Source organism: Phoxinus phoxinus (assembly GCF_949152265.1).
Source record: "Phoxinus phoxinus genome assembly, chromosome: 25".
In the NCBI taxonomy this organism is placed as follows: domain Eukaryota; kingdom Metazoa; phylum Chordata; class Actinopteri; order Cypriniformes; family Leuciscidae; genus Phoxinus; species Phoxinus phoxinus.
In genome coordinates, this window is record NC_136900.1 from 24,050,836 (window position 1) to 24,070,149 (window position 19,314).

At 38.8% G+C, this 19,314-nt stretch overlaps 1 protein-coding gene across 1 annotated transcript; it reads right to left on the reverse strand.

The window, feature by feature from the left end:
• Positions 1-849: 849 nt before the first annotated feature.
• On the reverse strand, positions 850-19,288 carry tsg101a (tumor susceptibility 101a). The gene is made up of 10 exons (XM_079604648.1): positions 18,916-19,288; positions 17,815-17,902; positions 17,670-17,735; positions 16,917-17,080; positions 16,657-16,783; positions 13,344-13,401; positions 13,071-13,165; positions 6,181-6,383; positions 4,223-4,462; positions 850-2,141 (listed from the first exon to the last, which is right to left on the reverse strand). Exons 1-10 carry the CDS (start codon positions 18,955-18,957, stop codon positions 2,052-2,054), a joined length of 1,173 nt encoding a protein of 390 aa, XP_079460774.1. The 5' UTR covers positions 18,958-19,288; the 3' UTR covers positions 850-2,051.
• Positions 19,289-19,314: the final 26 nt, after the last annotated feature.

A 19,314-nucleotide genomic window follows, 5' to 3' on the forward strand; every position in this document is an offset into this window, starting at 1 on the left:
TTTTGTGTGAAAATTTTCATTTTTTTTCGTGGGGGGTTTGTTACCTTGTTACAATTGTGGTGTTCCCGGTCAAAAATGACCGGCCTATAAAAAATAGCTTATAAATCACTCATTATACCATATTTTCACCCAATCTTGGATTCAATCTTTTTGTCAACTTGTTCTCTTTCAATTAGGACTGGTTTTATATTTCTGTTTGCATCTGATTACTCGTGGGCCTCATTTATCTGAGAGTAGGCATCTCATTTTTTGAGTAAAAAACTAATAATTTATGAGTAAATTTGAAAATATGAGGGGGGGAAATGGCTACTGTTGATCACACTAGTCTACTCTGTTTCATTAGAGTAGACTTTGGCCTGATTAAAAAAAAAAATTATGTGAAAAATTCAAATGAAAAATTTAAGTTGACTAGTGTGATCAACAATACCAATTTTCTTCAGATTTTATTTAATATTTCCAAAAATATTCAAAAATGTAAATAAAATTACTCAAATGAAATGCCTACGATTATTCAGATGCAAATCAAAATATAAAACCAGTCCTAATTGAAAGAGAACATTTTGACAAAAAGATTGAAACCAAGATTGGGTGAAAATATGGTATGAGTGATTTATACGTTTTTTTTTTTTTTTTTATGGGCCGGTCATTTTTGACCGGGAACACAACAGGTGTTATAGGGTTTAGAACACCACATGAGGGTTAAATAATCTGTCAAAAGTGTATTTGAGCATTTCCAAAGGTGCATTAATATAAGGCTCGTCTTGAGTTTAATACCTCAAGGTCAAAATACAAGTTAGCCAACCATTTATTACACACACTGATATGAAAACATGAGGCAATTGCTGACCATTCACAAATCTATCACGATGTTCTTTTATTTGATCTGCTTGACAATCTATAGCCTGGAACAAATATTAGGAGGGAAAGTCTCTAAGAAACAGCAACGCAAGTCTTAAAAATATAATTCACATCCCAAAAGTGCATTAAAACAATTGCAACTGAAATCCAACGGGTAAGAAAAAAAAACATCTAAAGAATTGTTAATATTTTAAACCCATGTAGAATAAACAGTCAGAAAATTTAAAGTACAGTACAACGGTTTATAGCTTTTCAGTTTTCAAAACAAACATTAGTAACTAAATGATTTACAGTTATAACATCATCATAACAATAAATCTGGAACACCAAATAGTTCCCAACTGTGACGATAAATAATAAACTCAGCATGTAATAAAATTGAAATATTGACCCATAAGTCATCACTGTTCTCCATAAGGTGAATCTCAAGAAATGTCATATTTTACCCCAAAACAAAAAAAAGAACAATAAATTATATTTAGCATAAAGTACATGAAGTCGATTTTTAGACATTTTTATTTTTGCATTGTGATATTAAAGACATTATACAAAAATTCTCGTAGTCAAGAGAGAAAAAAAAATGATTAAATACAAATAATGTTGATTTTAATTGAAAAACGTAATCCAAAGTGCTTGGACCGGATAAGATTTGATTGATAATGTATTACAGTAATAACAATAAGACTTTATTTTAGTCATGATAATGCCACAATGTAAAAAATCGTAATAGTCCTAAAAATAGTTTCATATTTTTATGCGAAATGTACATTTTTCTTTTCATTTTTGGGGTGAATTTCCCTGTGATTCACGTAGGAATGGAGTATGACTATATTTTGTAACAGTGCCTGAATGAAAATAGGAGTAGCTATCCACATTTGAGAGCAGTTTTCTCACATATTACCTGTGGATGTCACTCTGTACGGTTAATATAAGTATCTGAAGCCAAACACCTGCCAGTTTAACATGAGAAGCTCAAATGAAACAAGGAACATAATCTCTATGACGTCTCATTTACTTCTAATTCTCAGGACTAGTTTTGACCTTTTAGCATTCAAATATCGAAATCAAGGAGGTACAGTAGCTAAAATTCTCACTGAAGTAAAATATCATAGCTCCCACTGACCCAAATCAGAGTCCGGGTCACATGATCAGCGCTGGAGTGTCGGGAGGAGAATGTACTGGTGACGGCAGGGTCAGTAAAGGTCACTCAGTCCAGCGGTCTTTCGTGCTTTCTGCATGAGCGCTCGCAGCTGGAACTGTTTTCGGGACAGCAGACGCACATGCTGAGGACAAAAAACAGGACCATGTCAAACATAACACAAGGGTGCAAACACATGTATGGTCAAAAAAGAGAGAGGTAATCGAAGCCCTCGTCCCGCGGCAAATATCCGGTATAGATTACTGCTATTTCATGAAAACAATTTCACCTGATGATTTGAATAGCTCTTTTTGTAAAGAATTAATAATTCTAGGATGATTGGGGTAATTGTGTAGGGTAGGACTAGTGCATCTGCATAGAAACTAATAAACAAAATACAAATATGAATACAATAAAACACAAATACACGAGAAATAAAGCAGTGCTTTATGTTTTTCAGCTAAATTACCTGTATTAAGTATTAATACAGTTTATCTTTTGACAAAACGTGATTTTTCTCTTTCTCTTTTGTTGTTTGATTAACTTTGGTGACACAAACAGCTGCAGGTATATTGGGTGCTGTCCCTTTAAGACGAATGCACGTATACTGGTAATGACACGCATCCGTTTTGACTGCGTTTACGGGGAAACTCGTTGAGACGGACACTGGCTTATTTTTTCGTGCACATAACACAAATAGATAAGATAGAAAAGGGAATTCGGTGTTCACGAACTTCACGTGCTGTCCTCGACTGCGTGGCTCAGTGCGCCGACAGACCATCTACATTTAGATGTGAAACATAATATATATATCCTGATACAGCAAAGACAACGTCGGCAGTATTGACCACAAAATAGGCTACAGAATATTTCGTTCTGTAGGCCTGACAGGGGCAATATTTGAAAATCGATAATTAGGCCTATTTTTTAAATTACAATTATATATGCATTTGTCAAAACCGAGACTTTCAAGCATCAAAATGTAATTTATTAATATGTATTTGCGCCTTCTATTTTGTCTGAAAACTTCCAACACTCTTGCGTGTCGCGTGAAAAATAGGCGTCGGTTGCGGTTCTATTTCTAGCACGCGGTTTCGGCGCGGCTTGAGAAGTGTGTGTGTCACGCAGGGGGGCAGTGTTTCGGAAGACGCTGAAGCTTCCCCGGGCGCCGCCATTGGCTAGCGGACCCCCACCTGCTGTTAGCACTCCATTGACTCCCATTCATTTTGGCGTCACTTTGACAGCGAATAACTTTACATCTGAGGCGTTTAAAGACACCGTTTGTCCATTGTTTATTTCTAAAGAAACACGAAAATGTATAAAAGGCTCCATTACCTTGTATCTCACGTTATGGCCCCGTAGAAGCAGTTTTTGTAAAAATAGGCTAACGATTGCGTCATACCCGCGCGACTCTGTCGCACAAGTCAAAAAATTACCGTATGGACAGGCAGAGAAGCTCGCAAGCAATCGGGAGGACGTGGAGGCATAAAGTCAAGGGAGATGCCCACAGAGAGTGATAAAGTTGCTCCCGCCGCTAGCTCATGGACAGCTAATGCTCACGCTCTCCGTCTCTGCGAGATTCGGAAGGGAATGATTCAGATTTCTCTCGGCACAGCTACTAGAAGCCCTACAGGTTGCTCACGTCACATCTACGTCGTCAAGCTCAGTTTGAGCCTGCGCAGTTCGCCTTGCGATCAGGAAGTGAGTGCTTCTAATTGACTTCATTTCTCTCCGTTGAAACCTATGGGGTCACTGTGTCCAGTTTATATACTGTCTATGGTGTCACGCAGGCATTGTGCTCTAACCAGTTAACATGAGAGCCGACATAAAAACGGACACGCCACGCAGAGAGAAATGTGATGCAGTGGCAGACCCAGAGTGAGACAGAAACACTAGTGGTTCACGCTTGCGCACATACTGCTGGTTTGGCGCGCAGTGTTCTGATTCGCTTATTTCCTATTTACTTGTTGGTGGACGCAATCCAGAATTACTGTTGGTTAAATTATAATCAGACACTCTCAAACCCCTCCCCCTCCCTCCCTTAAAAAAAAAAACTCTTCGGATCTGCACGATTCACACAAGTCACTCAAACTGACGTGAAAAAAGCGGGAGGCGCCGAAAAGCGCGCTGTTTATACTCCTGATAACAGTACCAAGACAATCAAATACAGGACAAAACCTTTGTTCTCTGAAAGAAAGAAAGAAAGAAAGAAAGAAAAAGAAAGACCTTGAGAAAGACCTCCAGGTCGATGACTCCTCTCCGCAGGGCTTCTCCCAGGTAAAAGATGGTGTCCTCTATAGCGTTCTCCTCTGCGTACAGGTTCAGGATCTGCTTGTAGAGCGGGGCTGTCGGTATGATCACGTCGTCAATGTCATTGTTTTCTGATTGGTTCTCCATCTTCTCCAGAGCTTCACTCAGTTCCTCGTCCTTCTTCTTGAGGAGCTCAATGTTTCGGTCCACCTCAGCCTGAAGGGGCACAGACACACATCTTTAAAGGGATAGTTCACTTTGAAATTAAATGTTGGTGTGTTTTATCTTACCTGAAGTGCATCCAAGATGTCGGTGTCTTTGTCTCCGCAGTAGTTTCAATTTTTATATTTTTAGGTCAAACCGTTCTTGTCTGTCAGTCATATAATACAGGTCCATAGGCACTGTCTCCAAAAGCATGCAGAAAAAAGTCCAAATTACACAATTCCCCATCGTCCAAATTAAACAATTCCACATCGTAAGTGCACATTGATGGCCTAAGACACGAAACAAGCGGTTTGTGTGAGAAAACGAACAGTATTTATATCGTTTTTACCTCTTGTAACACAGCCACGTCCAAGTGATCTGAGGGCGCGAGCGCATCCTTCTGTGTGACGTGTGCGCAGACTGGTGCATAGATATATATACACTAGATTTCGCGTTGGCTACGGCAGTTCATTGGAACGAATGTCTAATGCGAAATCTAGTGTATATTAGGGCTGTCACTTTACGTTTGAAAATCGATTGCACAATCGATCGGACCAACCAACCCAAGATTCGAAAATGAAAATAGGGAATCGATTTTAAAGGCCTTTTTTTAACCAAAAAAGTAGTTTTAGGTGGACAGATCAATACAATACACAGAACATGTAGGATGTTAGAAATGTCTTTTCTGTTAGCCAAATGCTTTTTAATATTCGCTATTACTTCAATGCAAGTGAGCAAGCGCACCGTTGTTTGTTGCTTAGTGACGTGTGTGTTCAAGTAAGCCAGAAATGCGCAGATTCTGCGCAATACGCTGTATTTAATATATCATGATGACTCACGAGTTGCATATTTGCGCTAAATCCGCGCAGATTTGGCTACACGAACTTCCCCAGCAAAGTGAGTAAACATAGAAACACGCCAAATTGGCTCGTGATTTGACAGCGTTACCCACCAAAGTTCATTTTTACCCGCATTTGGCGGATTGGCGGGTGTTAATTTCAATCCCTGAATGTTGCACTCCTGTTTGTCATTGTGCACGAAACGTCACGCCAATAAATCATCAGAAATATTGCTGACTTGTGCGCATCTCAAGCGCCCTCTTTACGCTCGTCCTAATGCCTGTTAGTTGTCCGTGGATTTGCCTATATTTGGTTGGAAAATGGAAACATCTTTAGACATGGAAATCGATTTTACAATCGATTCAATGAACACTTATGTCTCAAAAATCAAACAAGATTTTTTCACAAAATTGACAGCCCTAGTGTATATATATCTATGCACCCGTCTGCGTACACGTCATACAGAAGGAAGCGCTCGCGCCCTCAGATCACTTGGACGTGGCTGTGTTACAAGAGGTAAAAACGATATAAATACTGTTCGTTTTCTCACACAAACCGCTCGTTTCGTGTCTTAGGCCATCAATGTGCACTTACGATGGGGAATTGTTTAATTTGGACTCTGTGTGTATGCTCTTTGAGACAGTGACTATAGACCTGCATGATATGACTGTCAGACAAGAACGGTTTGACCTAAAAATATCTAAATTGAAACTACTGCGGAGACAAAGACACCTACATCTTGGATGCCCTTGAGGTAAGCTAAAACACACCAACATTTAATTTCAAAGTGAACTATCCCTTTAACGTCATGCTTCTACACACACTGTGGGATCTCAATGCAGAATTTGGGAAGAACAACCTTCCCTATGGAATGATTGCAAATGTTCTTACCACTTCCTGGTCCAGGCGGGACACCATGTCTTCCAGCTTCTGGTGTCCTTTCTTCAGGTCTTCCTCTGTCCTCTTCAGGGCGTCCAGCTCGGCTTGCGCTCTGTCCATCTCCTCCTTCATTCTCCAGCGCAGTTTATCGCTCACAGCTGAGATTAGCGACGCTCGGATGGTGTCCTCACCGATCGTACCATCACGACTCGGACCTGGAGGGAGAAGACAGAGACACAAGTTTAGTAGGGGTGTGCGCTATCGTGATATGGATTTTGCGATACTGAGGATACCGTTTGATATTCATAAATTCAAAATTTGTAGTTATATTGTTTTGTTCAATTTGGTGCTCTTTTACAACTTTTAAGTAGGGCCGCATAACGATTAATCGCAACTTATCGTTTGCAGAATAAAAGTTTTTGTTTACATCATATATGTGTGTGTACTGTGTATAATAATTATGTATTTATAAATACACACACATGCATGTATATATTTAAAAAATATTTACATGTTTATATTTTTATATTTAAATATAATTTATATAACTGCCTTAACATGCACATGAATTTTAATGACATCCCATTCTTAATCCGTAGGGTTTATAACAGCTTCAACTCTTCTGGGAAGGCTTTCCACAAGGTTTAGGAGTGTGTTTATGGGAATTTTTGACCATTCTTCTAGAAGCGCATTTGTGAGGTCAGGCACTGGTGTTGGACGAGAAGGCCTGGCTCGCAGTCTCCGCTCTAATTCATCCCAAAGCTGTTTTATCGGGTCTCTTTGCAGGCCAGTCAATTCCTCCACACCAAACTCACTCATCCATGTCTTTATGGACCTTGCTTTGTGCACTGGTGCGCAGTCATGTTGGAACAGGAACATCCCCAAACTGTATGCTGAAGCATTAAGAGTTCCTCTCGCTGGAACTGAGAGGCAAAGACCCACCCCTGAAAAACAACCCCACACCACAATCCCCCTCCAGCAAACTTTACACTCGGCACAATGCAGTCAGGCAAGTCCCGTTCTCCTGGCACCCGCCAAACCCAGACTCGTCCATCGGATTGCCAGACAGAGAAGTGTGATTGGTCACTCCAGAGAACACGTCTCCTCTGCTCTAGAGTCCAGTGGCGGTGGCTTTACACCACAGCATCCGACGCTTTGCATTGCACTTGGTGATGTAGGGCTTGGCTGAAGCTGCTCGGCCATGGAAACCCACTCCATGAAGCTCTACACACTGTTCATGAGCTAATCTGAAGGCCACATGAAGTTTGGAGGTCTGTAGCTATTGACTCTGCAGAGTTGGCGACTTCTACACACTGTGTGCCTCCGCATGCGCTGACCCCGCTCTGTGTACGTGGCCTACCACTTCGTGGCTGAGTTGCTGTTGTTCCCAATTGCTTCCACTTTGTTATAATACCACTAACAGTTGACCGTGGAATATTTAGTAATATTTAGAAATTTCACGGATGGACTTATTGCACAGGTGGCAACCTATCACAGTACCACGCTTGAATTCACTGAGCTCCTGAGAGCGACCCATTCTTTCACAATTGTTAGGCACGTTAGTATATTCACCCCAAAAAATGGTTTTAAGCCAGTCAATTTATATATTTTGCTGTAGTGTGTCAGTTTACATTTCCAAACATTCACTGCAAAAAATGCTTTTCTTACTTAGTATGTTTGTCTTGTTTCCAGTCCAAATATCTAAAAATTCTTAAATCAAGATGCATTTACTAGATGAGTCAAATTACATAAGATATTAAGTCTTGTTTTCTGGGGAAATAAATCAAAATTAAGTGAGTTTTTGCTTTAAAAAAAGCACAATTATCTGCCAATGGGGTCAGAAAAATGATCTTAATTCAAACAGAAACAATATTATTTTTCTTACCCCATTGGCAGATCATTTAGCTTGTTTTAAGCAAAAACTCACTTAATTTTTTTTTATTTCCCCAGAAAACAAGACTTAATAACTTATGTAATTTGACTCATCTAGTAAATGCATCTTGATTTAAGAATTTTTAGATATTTGGACTGGAAACAAGACAAACATACTAAGTAAGAAAAGCATTTTTTGCCATTAATTTTAATAATCTAGTTAGATTTTTGTATGCACAGGGAGTCTGACAACAGCCAGTATGATCCACACAGAGATTCATTCCCCTGTGAAAGCAACACTTTTTCTCCATTATTACATAAGTTGTGCCTCTGAGAATGCCTGCTGTCAGTGAGCCGCTCAGCTGAACCGTGTTCATACGATCTCAGCCATACAGAGACCCTCAGTGTGATTATAGACTCACACATTCTGCATAGCACTGTAGTTAATGTCATGGTTCAGACCTAATGATGAAAGTTCCCTGGGGTCTGGTATCCTCTCCCCACTCCTGCCACTCTAAATATAGCCACTAGCCTCTCTGTCAAACTGGGAGAACCAAGTCCTTTGACCTTTACCAGCTCAGAATCTAGTTACAGGCCCAACCTTTCAGAGCGCTCCAACGCGGTCACTGTAAACCAGTCACGGAGCCGGGCAGAAGACCAGAGGTCAGGGTCACGGCGAGGCAGGGATAGAGGAGTAGAGCGAATATAAAGGGTGAAGTGTGTTGTACTTTTATGAAACTGACATTAACACGTTGTCTCATATAATTCAGGGAAGCTGTGTCTTGTCCAATATCTTATTTTAGATGAACTCCTAAAACTGCAGTATACTCTTGACAACTAAAAGTCTAGTTAAAGAATGATGTATTAACTACAGGCATTCTGTTGCCAATTCAGATTAACTCAGATGGAGATTAAATAAAGCCAGTTCAGACAATGTTGTCAATTCACCTTCGGCTAAGCCCCGCCCCCCTTAGTTACTGTTGCTACGTCCGTCAACTTCATCTGGGCTCTGGTTTGGTATCAACATGGCTTATGCTGTGACGGCTCTTCCTGATGAAATTTGATCAAACTTTTATAAAGCAGCAAATAAAGTGTCCGATAGAAGTAGGCAAAAGGGGCTCAGTGTGCGTTCGAAGGCTATATTCAAGACATAAACGCAAGCAACAAGATCCAAAAAGAGGCAAAAGCATAACGGTCAGTCAAAAAATGACCCACCGCATATCCTAATGGAGACGGAGGCTGAGACTCACAATATCAAGAGCAACACTGTTCATGCAAAGCTGGTCTCTATTCACTTCTATAACCGTTATTTACAAAGCAAACGGACTACGCGAGTATAAAGTTGTGTTTATTAGCAGCGTGTGCTAGCGTATCAACAATTAGGGTAGAGAACCGAAATCATGACCTAAACCAGCATAAAACTGTCTAACTAGTGTAACTTCACAGTAAGGTTAAAAAGCTAAATGTGTCTTAGAGACAAAAGTGTGTTGTTGATCTTGAGGGGTTTCGCTGACTGAGGACGTCCACACAGTTTAATCCAAAGACGACACTTGTCAGGATTTGACTTCGGTTTTGGGAAGGGAAAAACGGACACCCCCTCCAACCTCTCTGGGAAACGCGTATCTGTGTTACAAACGCCCCAGGCACAACGGTTAACCATATTTCTGATAAAACTACGACGGTAATAGCCTGCCGAGACCAAACATATGAGACGCCGGTGTTAAAGTCAATGGACCGCTGTGAAGAAGTGTCGGACCGCTGTGGAGCTCGTTCTCGGCTGCGCTGTGATTGGTCAATCTACATTCTAGGGCGTGGCTTAGCCAAAGGCGAATTCTCACATTCAAATTGAATATTGCTAATCCAGATTAAATCTTATTCATATATTTAAAAAAAAAAAGACAATTCACATTAACTCATATTATTGAATGGCACTGATCCAAAGTCAGAGTAAATGCTACCAATTCAGTTTAGCTCTGATTCAGATTAAGTGTTGTCAATTTAGATTAACTTGCATTAATGTTCAGTGATTTAGATAAACTCATATTCATATTGAGTGCAACCACTTTAGATTAACTGCTGCTCATTAAAATGCAGAGTAAAGGCTATCAATTCACATTAACACGGATTCAAATTAAATGTGGACAATTCAAATGAATTCGGATTCAAAGTGAATGCTACCAGATTCACTGTTGTCAATTCAGATTCAGATCAAATGTTGCTAATTCCAGGCATGAAAACAGGTCAGGGGTAAAAAAGGTGAGAAGGATGCGGCATATATCCCCCCCCCCCCCCCCCCAAAAAAAAAAAAAAATGAAACAGCAACAACAAAAAAAACAACTTGTAATCTGCATTGGCATTGTAGTAGGCTACCAGTGTTTCTCACAGGATTTTTGGATCACTGTGATGAGTGGTCCTCTGCCACTCTAGGGGGGTTCGGGGGCATGGTCCCCCGTAAGAAAATGTTGTGCTTTTTAATGTGAAATTCATCAATCTGGTGCAAATTAAACAAAGAAAATTTCAAAACTCTTTTAGTTACAGTGTCTGTCTACATTACTACTACAATAATAGTTATAATATTAATCCCATGATAGTAATAGCCATATAGCCTATTGTAAAACAAATGCACTGAAAAATAAAGGAAACTTTCATAATTAGTTTTGTACTAATTTCTATACTTGAAAGAGTATATTTCTATACTTCACATTAAAGATGTGATTGGGCTAGCCCAGTGTCAATCAAGAAAAGAACCAATGGGCCGCTGATCTACGTATTTCATCGGGTCTCAGAGAAAAAAAACTATTTACTACTACTATTTATCCCAAAAATGCCCCAAACCAGTCGTCTGTATGATAATCTGAAACAAGCACTGGTGAGCCGTTGTCCTGCTTCACTTCACAGATGCTGAGTGAAAGGAGAATTATAGAATGAAAGGATATTCATTTATATGACACTTTATTAATCAGGAGAACAGCTTGTTCAGCGCGTCATACGTCGTCCTTTCAGTTTCGGTTTTCAATCGATCAAGTTTTTTCACGTTCTCTCGATAAACCACCCCTTTCAATCCGATCGAAATAATTTGTAATAGAGCTGACACTTTGAGTTTTTAACGGGTTATGTTAAAGCCCTACTTGTTATGTTTTTATAAAATATCTATAGTGAATGCATTATCATATCACCGTATTATTTACCGCCATGCAACTGCGAGCCACAAATTAAAGCTTGGCGAGCCGCATGAGGCTCGCGAGCCGCGCAATGAATACTTGTTCCTGCTCGCTCAGCGCTCACGGCGCCCGCGCCCACTCGCGATATTATCTCGCCCACTTCTATGTCAAAATAAAAAATAATGACATTGGCAACATCGCTGTCTGTATCTGACAGGACAGTTAACATTGTAAGCTAACTTACCTCAGGCTTGCTTTCCGACGTGCGGTTCTTTGTTCGGCAGTGTGTCCAGTTCTCAGACTCGCGGTGTAAAAGACTTTGAAAACATTTCTGCCCTAACGTTACTCTGACTCGTATTGGCTGTCATGTTTCGGCATTCGGAATGATGATTGTTTTTTAAAGCTTATAGTTTTGTAAAGTTTATGGTAACTTTATAGGGGATAAATGCTGGCCTCGACCTCGAACACCCCCCCCCCCCCCTAAAATATTTTCTCATCGGATCTGCACAAATCACGTAGGTGACCCTTTTAGGTTTTAAAACGGCGAATTTCGCCGAAAGGTGAGGAGTTTTCATGCCTGTAATTCAGATGAACTCAGTCATACTGAATGCAGCAAATTTAGATTACTTCATATTCAAAATTAATGTAGCCAGTTCAAATTAATTCAGAATCTAGATCAGTTTCTCTGATTCAGATTCAGTGTTGCCAATGCAGATTAACTCAGATTCATATTTAATGTTGCAAATAATGTAGTTAATTCAGATCTACTCTTTATTTATATACTTAAATAGTTCACACAGAGGCTGTGGATTACAAGTAATAATGTTGTAAATAATGTTCAGTTTCTTGCACAGACCGATCGTTTCACTTCATAAGACTTCAATGTATCGTACAATTTTGTTTTGCCTGTAATGGTTTTTTCGACTCTCAAATTGACGGTAGCCATTGACTTGCATTATATGAAGGACCACAGTTTCAGATAAAAATTCTTTACATTTCTACTAGGGCTGTCAGTTAATAACGCCGTTAACGCAAACCCATTTTAACCAAAAAAAAAAGTTGCCAAATGGTTCTATTGACAAGACCAAAGTGATCTGTGTGTCGTTGTGAACTGAGCTATCATCGTCCAGTCTGAAATACCTCTCGATGGTCAAGCACACACACCGCTGATGCGTTTCTACGCCCACTCGTCAATATCAGTAACGTTACCTTGTCAGTATTTCTTTCACCCTTTTATTGATGGACAGTGTAACATTGTGTGAGAGATTATTTGCTCCAAGTGAGAATGTTAGTGTGAAATTGAACACAGTTTGTTGTTTTCAATAAAAAACATTTGCACAAAGCAAGCCGATCCACTTTTCCATGTTGATAAGAGCATTAAAATTAGAAAAAAATAATGGAACAAAAAGAAATCAAGAGACATTTATAATAGATAAAAATGTGCGATTAATCGCGAGTTAACTATGACATTAATGTGATTAATCGCGACTAAATATTTTAATCGTTTGACAGCCCTAATTTCTACTGAAGAAATAAAATCTTGGATGGCCCGAGGGTGAGTAACAGCAAATTTTCATTTCTGGGTGAACTAACCCTTTAACGTTGCCTCTTCAAATGAACTCAGACTGAAATTGAACGTTGCCAGTTAAGAAGAACGTCACATCAATCCAGTAAATGGACTGTTGGCAAAAAAAATGTGATTGAAAGGTTCAGGAACAAGTCTGAAAAATGACATCTGAGGCCTATAACTGAAGTTTAAAATAATAAAATCCATATTGCTTATTCCGAGGATATAGTGTTTGTGGGTTAAAATTATATATGAAGTAGTTTATCTCCAGAAATGAGCCAAAGGCAAACCTGAGAACTCACCCACAGTGGTGGCAGGAGTCTGAGAAGGGTAATGTGCAGGACCACCCGTGGCAGGATAAGCATTGCCTCCTGGGTAAGGGTAACCTGGGTAACCACTGAAGAAGACATAAACCATTACATAACCAATTGATCACACTCTTTAATAACAACACTGCCTTTTAAAGCATGTATTTTCATATCATGAGGGTTGGAAAAAGTATTAATGACTTTAACATGTTTATTATATATTGTTCAGGCTGTGTCATGTGATCTTTGGTCAGACTGAATCATTACCATGGGTTTGGGTTGGGCCCGTAGGGAGACACTGCTGGCATTCCTGGCATATAGGACTCTGGAATTGAGGAGGACACAAAACAAACACTTGAGTATGAAGCAGGGAGACATCTGCTGTTTAAAACAGGCATTACTTTGTAAAATGGGAATGGTTAAGTGAGCATGAGAAGCTAATTTCATTATAAACAATCTGAGCTGAAAAAATTATCACATGAATGTCTACATTTTCAGTGCCCAAAATATATGATATTGCAATCATAAAACCACCACGCATCCTATAAGGAATATCATCTCCAAGAAATGTCTGTATATTATTGCCAAAATCTGAAAAAATTATATTTTGCACACAAAAAAGTCTATATAAATTCTCTTTTTATATATTAAACTGTACATATCACTTGGAAAATGTTTTGTTTTCTATAGGGATGCTCATATCAGGATTTTTGCAGATGATACCGATTACCTATTTTTTTGTCATCTGATTCATTCAAGCTTCATATAAGTACAAATTAAGCTCTCTGTTGATTTTTTATTTAATTTTTTCAGATAAGTAATAAGACAGACATTATTTACAGTAATGGTGGGATCGTGTAAAGCTCTTTGAAGCTGCATTGAAACTGAAATTTGGACCTTCAACCCGTTCACTATATGGAGAAAAATCCTGGAATGTTTTCCTCAAAAACCTTAATTTCTTTTCGACTAAAGAAAGAAAGACAAGAACATCTTGGATGACGTGGGGGCGTCAATCCTTTAAGACATAAACGGCTGTGTTTACGAAAATACTTTCAAAGACGGGCGTTTTGACACATAAGACACACTCTGTCAGTTCAAAGCTAGATTAAAGACACATCTCTTTGGCCTAGCATTCACATAATGCACTTCTATAACTCAATGTTAGGCTGCATAGATTAGGTCAGCCGGAACTGGGAACACTTCCCATAAATCCTGATGTACTCGTTACATCATAAGAAGAATGGCATCTACGCTAATTTTAGTGTCTTTGTTTATCCCGAGGTTTTCCCGCAGCCTGCCGTATCCAGATCTGAGGAAGGACCTTTGCCTGGACCCGATGTCAACGCAGCGCTGAAGTGCCAACTAGCCTCTCCATATGGAGGATCCCTTTACCACTCTACAGATAAAGCATTGTGGAAAATTTGCGTATCTCCCCCGTAGTGATAAAATAAAATTCTGTATCAAATTTATAGGCAGGACAAGTAGTTTAAGGCTTGGTTTGTAAAGAATTACAAACATGCGCACATATATTCAAACACACATAACTATAGAATTAATTATTGATGCGCACGTGAGCGCCACCAGTGTTTCTCACAGGTTCGCGTTTAAAGTCTGTGTAGAGAGAACGGTGTCGTCTTAAGGCAAGTGCACACTACAGGATTTTAAACCGTCGGGCTGAACTGAGCGGTTCACACTACATGACTCGCTCTCTGTGAAATCAGGAGTGTTCAAGTTGTTGAGCTGTTCACACCACACGACACAACGTGATCGATCCGCAACAGGAGATAACGCACTACACGAGTTGAGAATAACTCTGTCACCCAACGACTCTATCTTGTCTACAAACCACGTTTTGTCACGAAAAATCACGCGATAAAACGAACCGGAAATGATGCGATACAGCCCGCGCGCCACTACCCAGCGGAGAGGAACACAAGTACACAACACGCGAGTCTTTGTTTGAATATGGACGTCAGACAGAAATTAGTGCTGCAAACTGTTTGCGCGATGATTTGCTCTGAAAAAAAAAAATATATGCGTATTTTCCCGGTGACCTCAACCCTTGCCTTGCTCTGATTGGCTGTAGCTCATGACATCACATGTGGTTGAGTCGTGCGACAGCTCCTAGCATGCTAGATATTTTTCTGGGCTCTGCGACGCGTCTGCGACGTCTTTGATGCGCTGTTGGCTCTTTCATACTAACAGATTGGCGAGCGTTCATCGGCTGCTAATCCCCCGCGATTTGCACGCGATAACACCCCGACCTGTCGGCGAGCTCAACGATTAGCAAATCGGGCTTAAAATCCTGTAGAGTGAACTAGGCATTAGCGGCCCCTAATATAACAACAAATTATCCTTTCGACGGAAGTGAATCAATCAAAACTAACTTTAGCTGGAAAATATCATTATTCAAGAACCGCTATAAAGCCAAAACACTCGGTTACCTTAAATTATACGTTTATCTATGTAAAGCTGCTTTGAAACAATCTACATTGTTAAAAGCTCTATATAAATGAAGATGACTTGACATAAGTGTGTGTATCGGCCAATTTTAGATACTCGCGATCGAGTCACAAGAATGTGATTATCGGCCGATGCCGATCGATCGGAGCTAGAGATGGCGAAAACTAAAAAATTTCTTGACCGACCACCGAGCCTCATTAGCCGGTTGAAACCGTGTAACCGATTAGTTTAAAATATGCTACGCTATTTGAAATAACAGCCATTTCGAGCCGCGCCTGCAATTTTACATCTTCTCTGCCTCCCGCTCACACACACACACACACACACACACACACGGCGCCGGCGCCACCCTTCCACTCACGTCACTTTTTTAAAATCCCCAACAGCGCGAAACATGAGTCCCGCAAACGCGGCGCAGAGGAGCTTGTATGTAATCGGCGGACAAATGGCTCCTTAGTTTCGAAATGGTTTGGGTACAAGGTGATCTCGTTGAAAATAAAGGCGTTTGTCTAGCGTTAGAAGCTCATTTGAAACATTGCCGCGGCTCATTTAAGAAAATGACAGCTCCGAAGAGACGCCGCTTTAGTTTGAGGCAGTGCTAACAATAATAAAGAAAGATTATGATCATCACCTTATCTGTTACCAATGTAGATGTAATGTATTTTCATATTTAAGCGCTGGAGTATCACACATGGTCCCACACACTACTCTTCCTCGCACGCTTCCTCCTGTCGTCTGCGCTGGCTCTACCCTCGAGTGTGTTAGCCTGTAGCCTTTACTTTTAGCAAACCTTGTGAGCGCGCGAACCCAAACGCTGTGACCTCGCGCCAAATGTTTTTATTAAGTTATGAAATATTGAGTGTGAGGGATTTGTTCACTTCACACAAAAAGATCTTGGCATGAGATGGCTAACTGTAGTAGCGTTTAGTCCACTGTCTATAATAGCCTAATTTAGAGATCACTTTTTCTTTTTTTTTACCGACTACCGACAATTTTGATCGGTTAACGTTGATACGGTCAACCATCGGTCAAACGGTCATCGGTTACTGTTAACATCCCTAATCGGATGTTTCCCTAACCCTAGTTTCATGAACACATGAAGTGAAGAGACGCTTACGGTTGGGCGGTCCGGCAGCTTGGAAGGCCTGGTAAGGAGGCTGTGTCGTGGGTCTGGAGAAAACGGGCGGCTCCTCGCCAAACACCACGATCATGACCTGGATGAGCCCGTATAGATCTGACTGAGGCTGAAGGGCCAGGAGATAATCATGTTAAAAGTTGAGTGAATGTTTCATTTCATTTTTATTTCTTCGTGAAATGAAGACATGGGGGAAAAACATTGCTATCAGAATGAAATAGTTGTGTGTCATGGAGTCGTACATGCTTCCACTCGTGCAGGTAGGGCAGGTAGATCTTGCCGTTGGCATCAATGTGTTTGCCGGTCTTGATCATCATCGCACTGGTGGGCTTCACAAAACATATAGGAGGATTGTAGGGATACGTATCCAACAGCCACAAGCACACGGGAATATTGTACACATTTCCTGGGACGGGAAAACCAGTTTAGTTTAGGGCTGTAACGATTAATCGCGATTAATCGAAATCCAATTTAATCACACATCAGATTTGGCTGAGAAATTACCACCAAAAGATCATTTAAAGTCTTTATTCTGTTAAATGAGAAAAGTAATTACAAAAAGTAGCTTTAGAGAAAATAAAACACGATTAATCGCGATTAATCGAATCCAAAATAAAAGTTTGTGTTTACATAATATATGTGTGTGTATTGTATATAATTGTTTTGTATATATAAATACACACACATACAAGTATATATTTGAGAAATATTTGCATTTATACTGCATATATATATTTTTATATGATTTATATTATATATAAATAGAACTATTTTATATATAAATAACACATTTTTATGAAATATATACATGCATGTGTGTGTATTTATATATACAAAATAATTATACACAATACACACACATTTATTATGTAAACAAACACAAACTTTTATTTTGGATTTCGATTAATCGCGATTAATCGTTTACAGCCCTAGTTTAGTTATAAGTGTTATAATGTTGCCTTCATATTTACACTATAAAAAATTCTCTAACCCACCTCTATAACTAACTGGTACAGTTCCTGTGAGGCTCATCAAGTCTCTGGATGATCCGTCATTAAACACTGTGAGAGAAACATCAGTTGCTCATAAAAAAAACTCATTAACATTTCCAGTACAAAGTGCAGGATGAGAGAATCTTACCGTACGCATCCATAACGGGTTTGAGGTCTTTGTACTGAGAGATGACGTTCGTTATCTCTCGGACAGTGAGATCTCTGTACTTGTATTGCTGAATATAGAAAAACAATACACTCAAAATATAAATAACACAATAATCGTAATTAACAAATTATTGTCTCTATTATAAAGCTTTATCAAACTGAATTGTAATCAATAATACATTTCAAACTATTTAAATGTATATTTAATAATATGTTAAGAATTATATAGCCTAATGTTTGCCAATTAAACAAATTTATTATAAATTATAAATATAAACATTTTGACTTTAAAAAGGTAAAACAACATAAAAACCACCCAAATCCAATACATAGCCTAAATTTAGTACATCTTATATAAATACAGACAAATAACCAGCCTAATACAGTAAATAAACTGAACTTAAACAAACATTTAAAATTGTGTCTTGGCATCTAAATAAAATAAATATGTTTAAGTACTAAAATTACTCAAACTAAAACTGAGATAAAAATAAAGCTAAACCAATGACAAAAGCCATATACAAAATTCAAAATCACAAAACTACTAATACTAAAACTTGAAAATGAAAATATAAAATTAAAAGCTAATGCAAATTATAATTAAACATTATAATAGCACATTATTAATACTAACATAATACTGATGTATTCTCAAATTGTATGGTACACATGTACATTAACGAGAATGAGAAAATATGCTAAGATGGCAAGTTTCTTTATCTTTTCTCATTTCAAAACTGTATCCATTATAAAGTCTTATCACAATGAATTGTATAAAACTAATTTAATCGAGATATATAATTTAACAATGAACTGTTAAGTGTAAACAATTCTTTACTAATGTTATTATAAAATTAAACAAAACAATGTTGACCTTTAAAAAACACTCAAATGCAGTATTACAACGATTTTAGTACATCTAATATAAATATAGACAAATAATCTGCCTAATACAGTCGATATGACATTATTGCACATTTTAACACAATAAATATCAAATGTCTTTCATACTCATCGTTAAGTTAGATCTAACGTTAACTATTCAAAATGAGAGATTACAGACATAAGGCGCAATACAAACCTTCAGCATCTTTTTAAGAGCTCCTTCGTTGACAACAGCCATGATTTACTATACAAATATAAAAAACACTAAAGTCCTGAGCAAAATAATGTGAAATATAACGTATAAATGTGTCTCAGCTCAGGCCAAAACACTCAACAACCCCTAAACACTCGTATTAACGGCTGCTGTGTGATACAAACACACTCTAAATGTCTTAAAAACTCATTAATATAGTCGGATTTCTGGCTATTTAAAGAGACTTCAATAAATATAAATATAAGTAAAGTCGACTAGCGTTCATCTCGAGAAAGATAAACAATACGAACGACGCGAACGTCAATACAGTGAGAGTTTCACTTCCGGTGGGAGTGTGTGGGGTTTTTTTATTTTCAAAATAAAAGTCTGACGAGTAGTTTC

What these genes read in the sequence shown, in the direction of transcription:
- tsg101a (XM_079604648.1), bottom strand. Translation starts at nt 18,957, where the DNA reads ATGGCTGTTGTCAACGAAGGAGCTCTTAAAAAGATGCTGAAG. An exon ending in TGTACCAGTTAGTTATAGAG is followed by an intron (nt 17,081 to 17,669) that starts GTGGGTTAGAGA and finishes TTCCCGTCCCAG; the next exon opens with GAAATGTGTACAATATTCCC. An exon ending in ACCTGGAGGTCTTTCTCAAG is followed by an intron (nt 2,142 to 4,222) that starts GTCTTTCTTTTT and finishes TTTTGTCCTCAG; the next exon opens with CATGTGCGTCTGCTGTCCCG.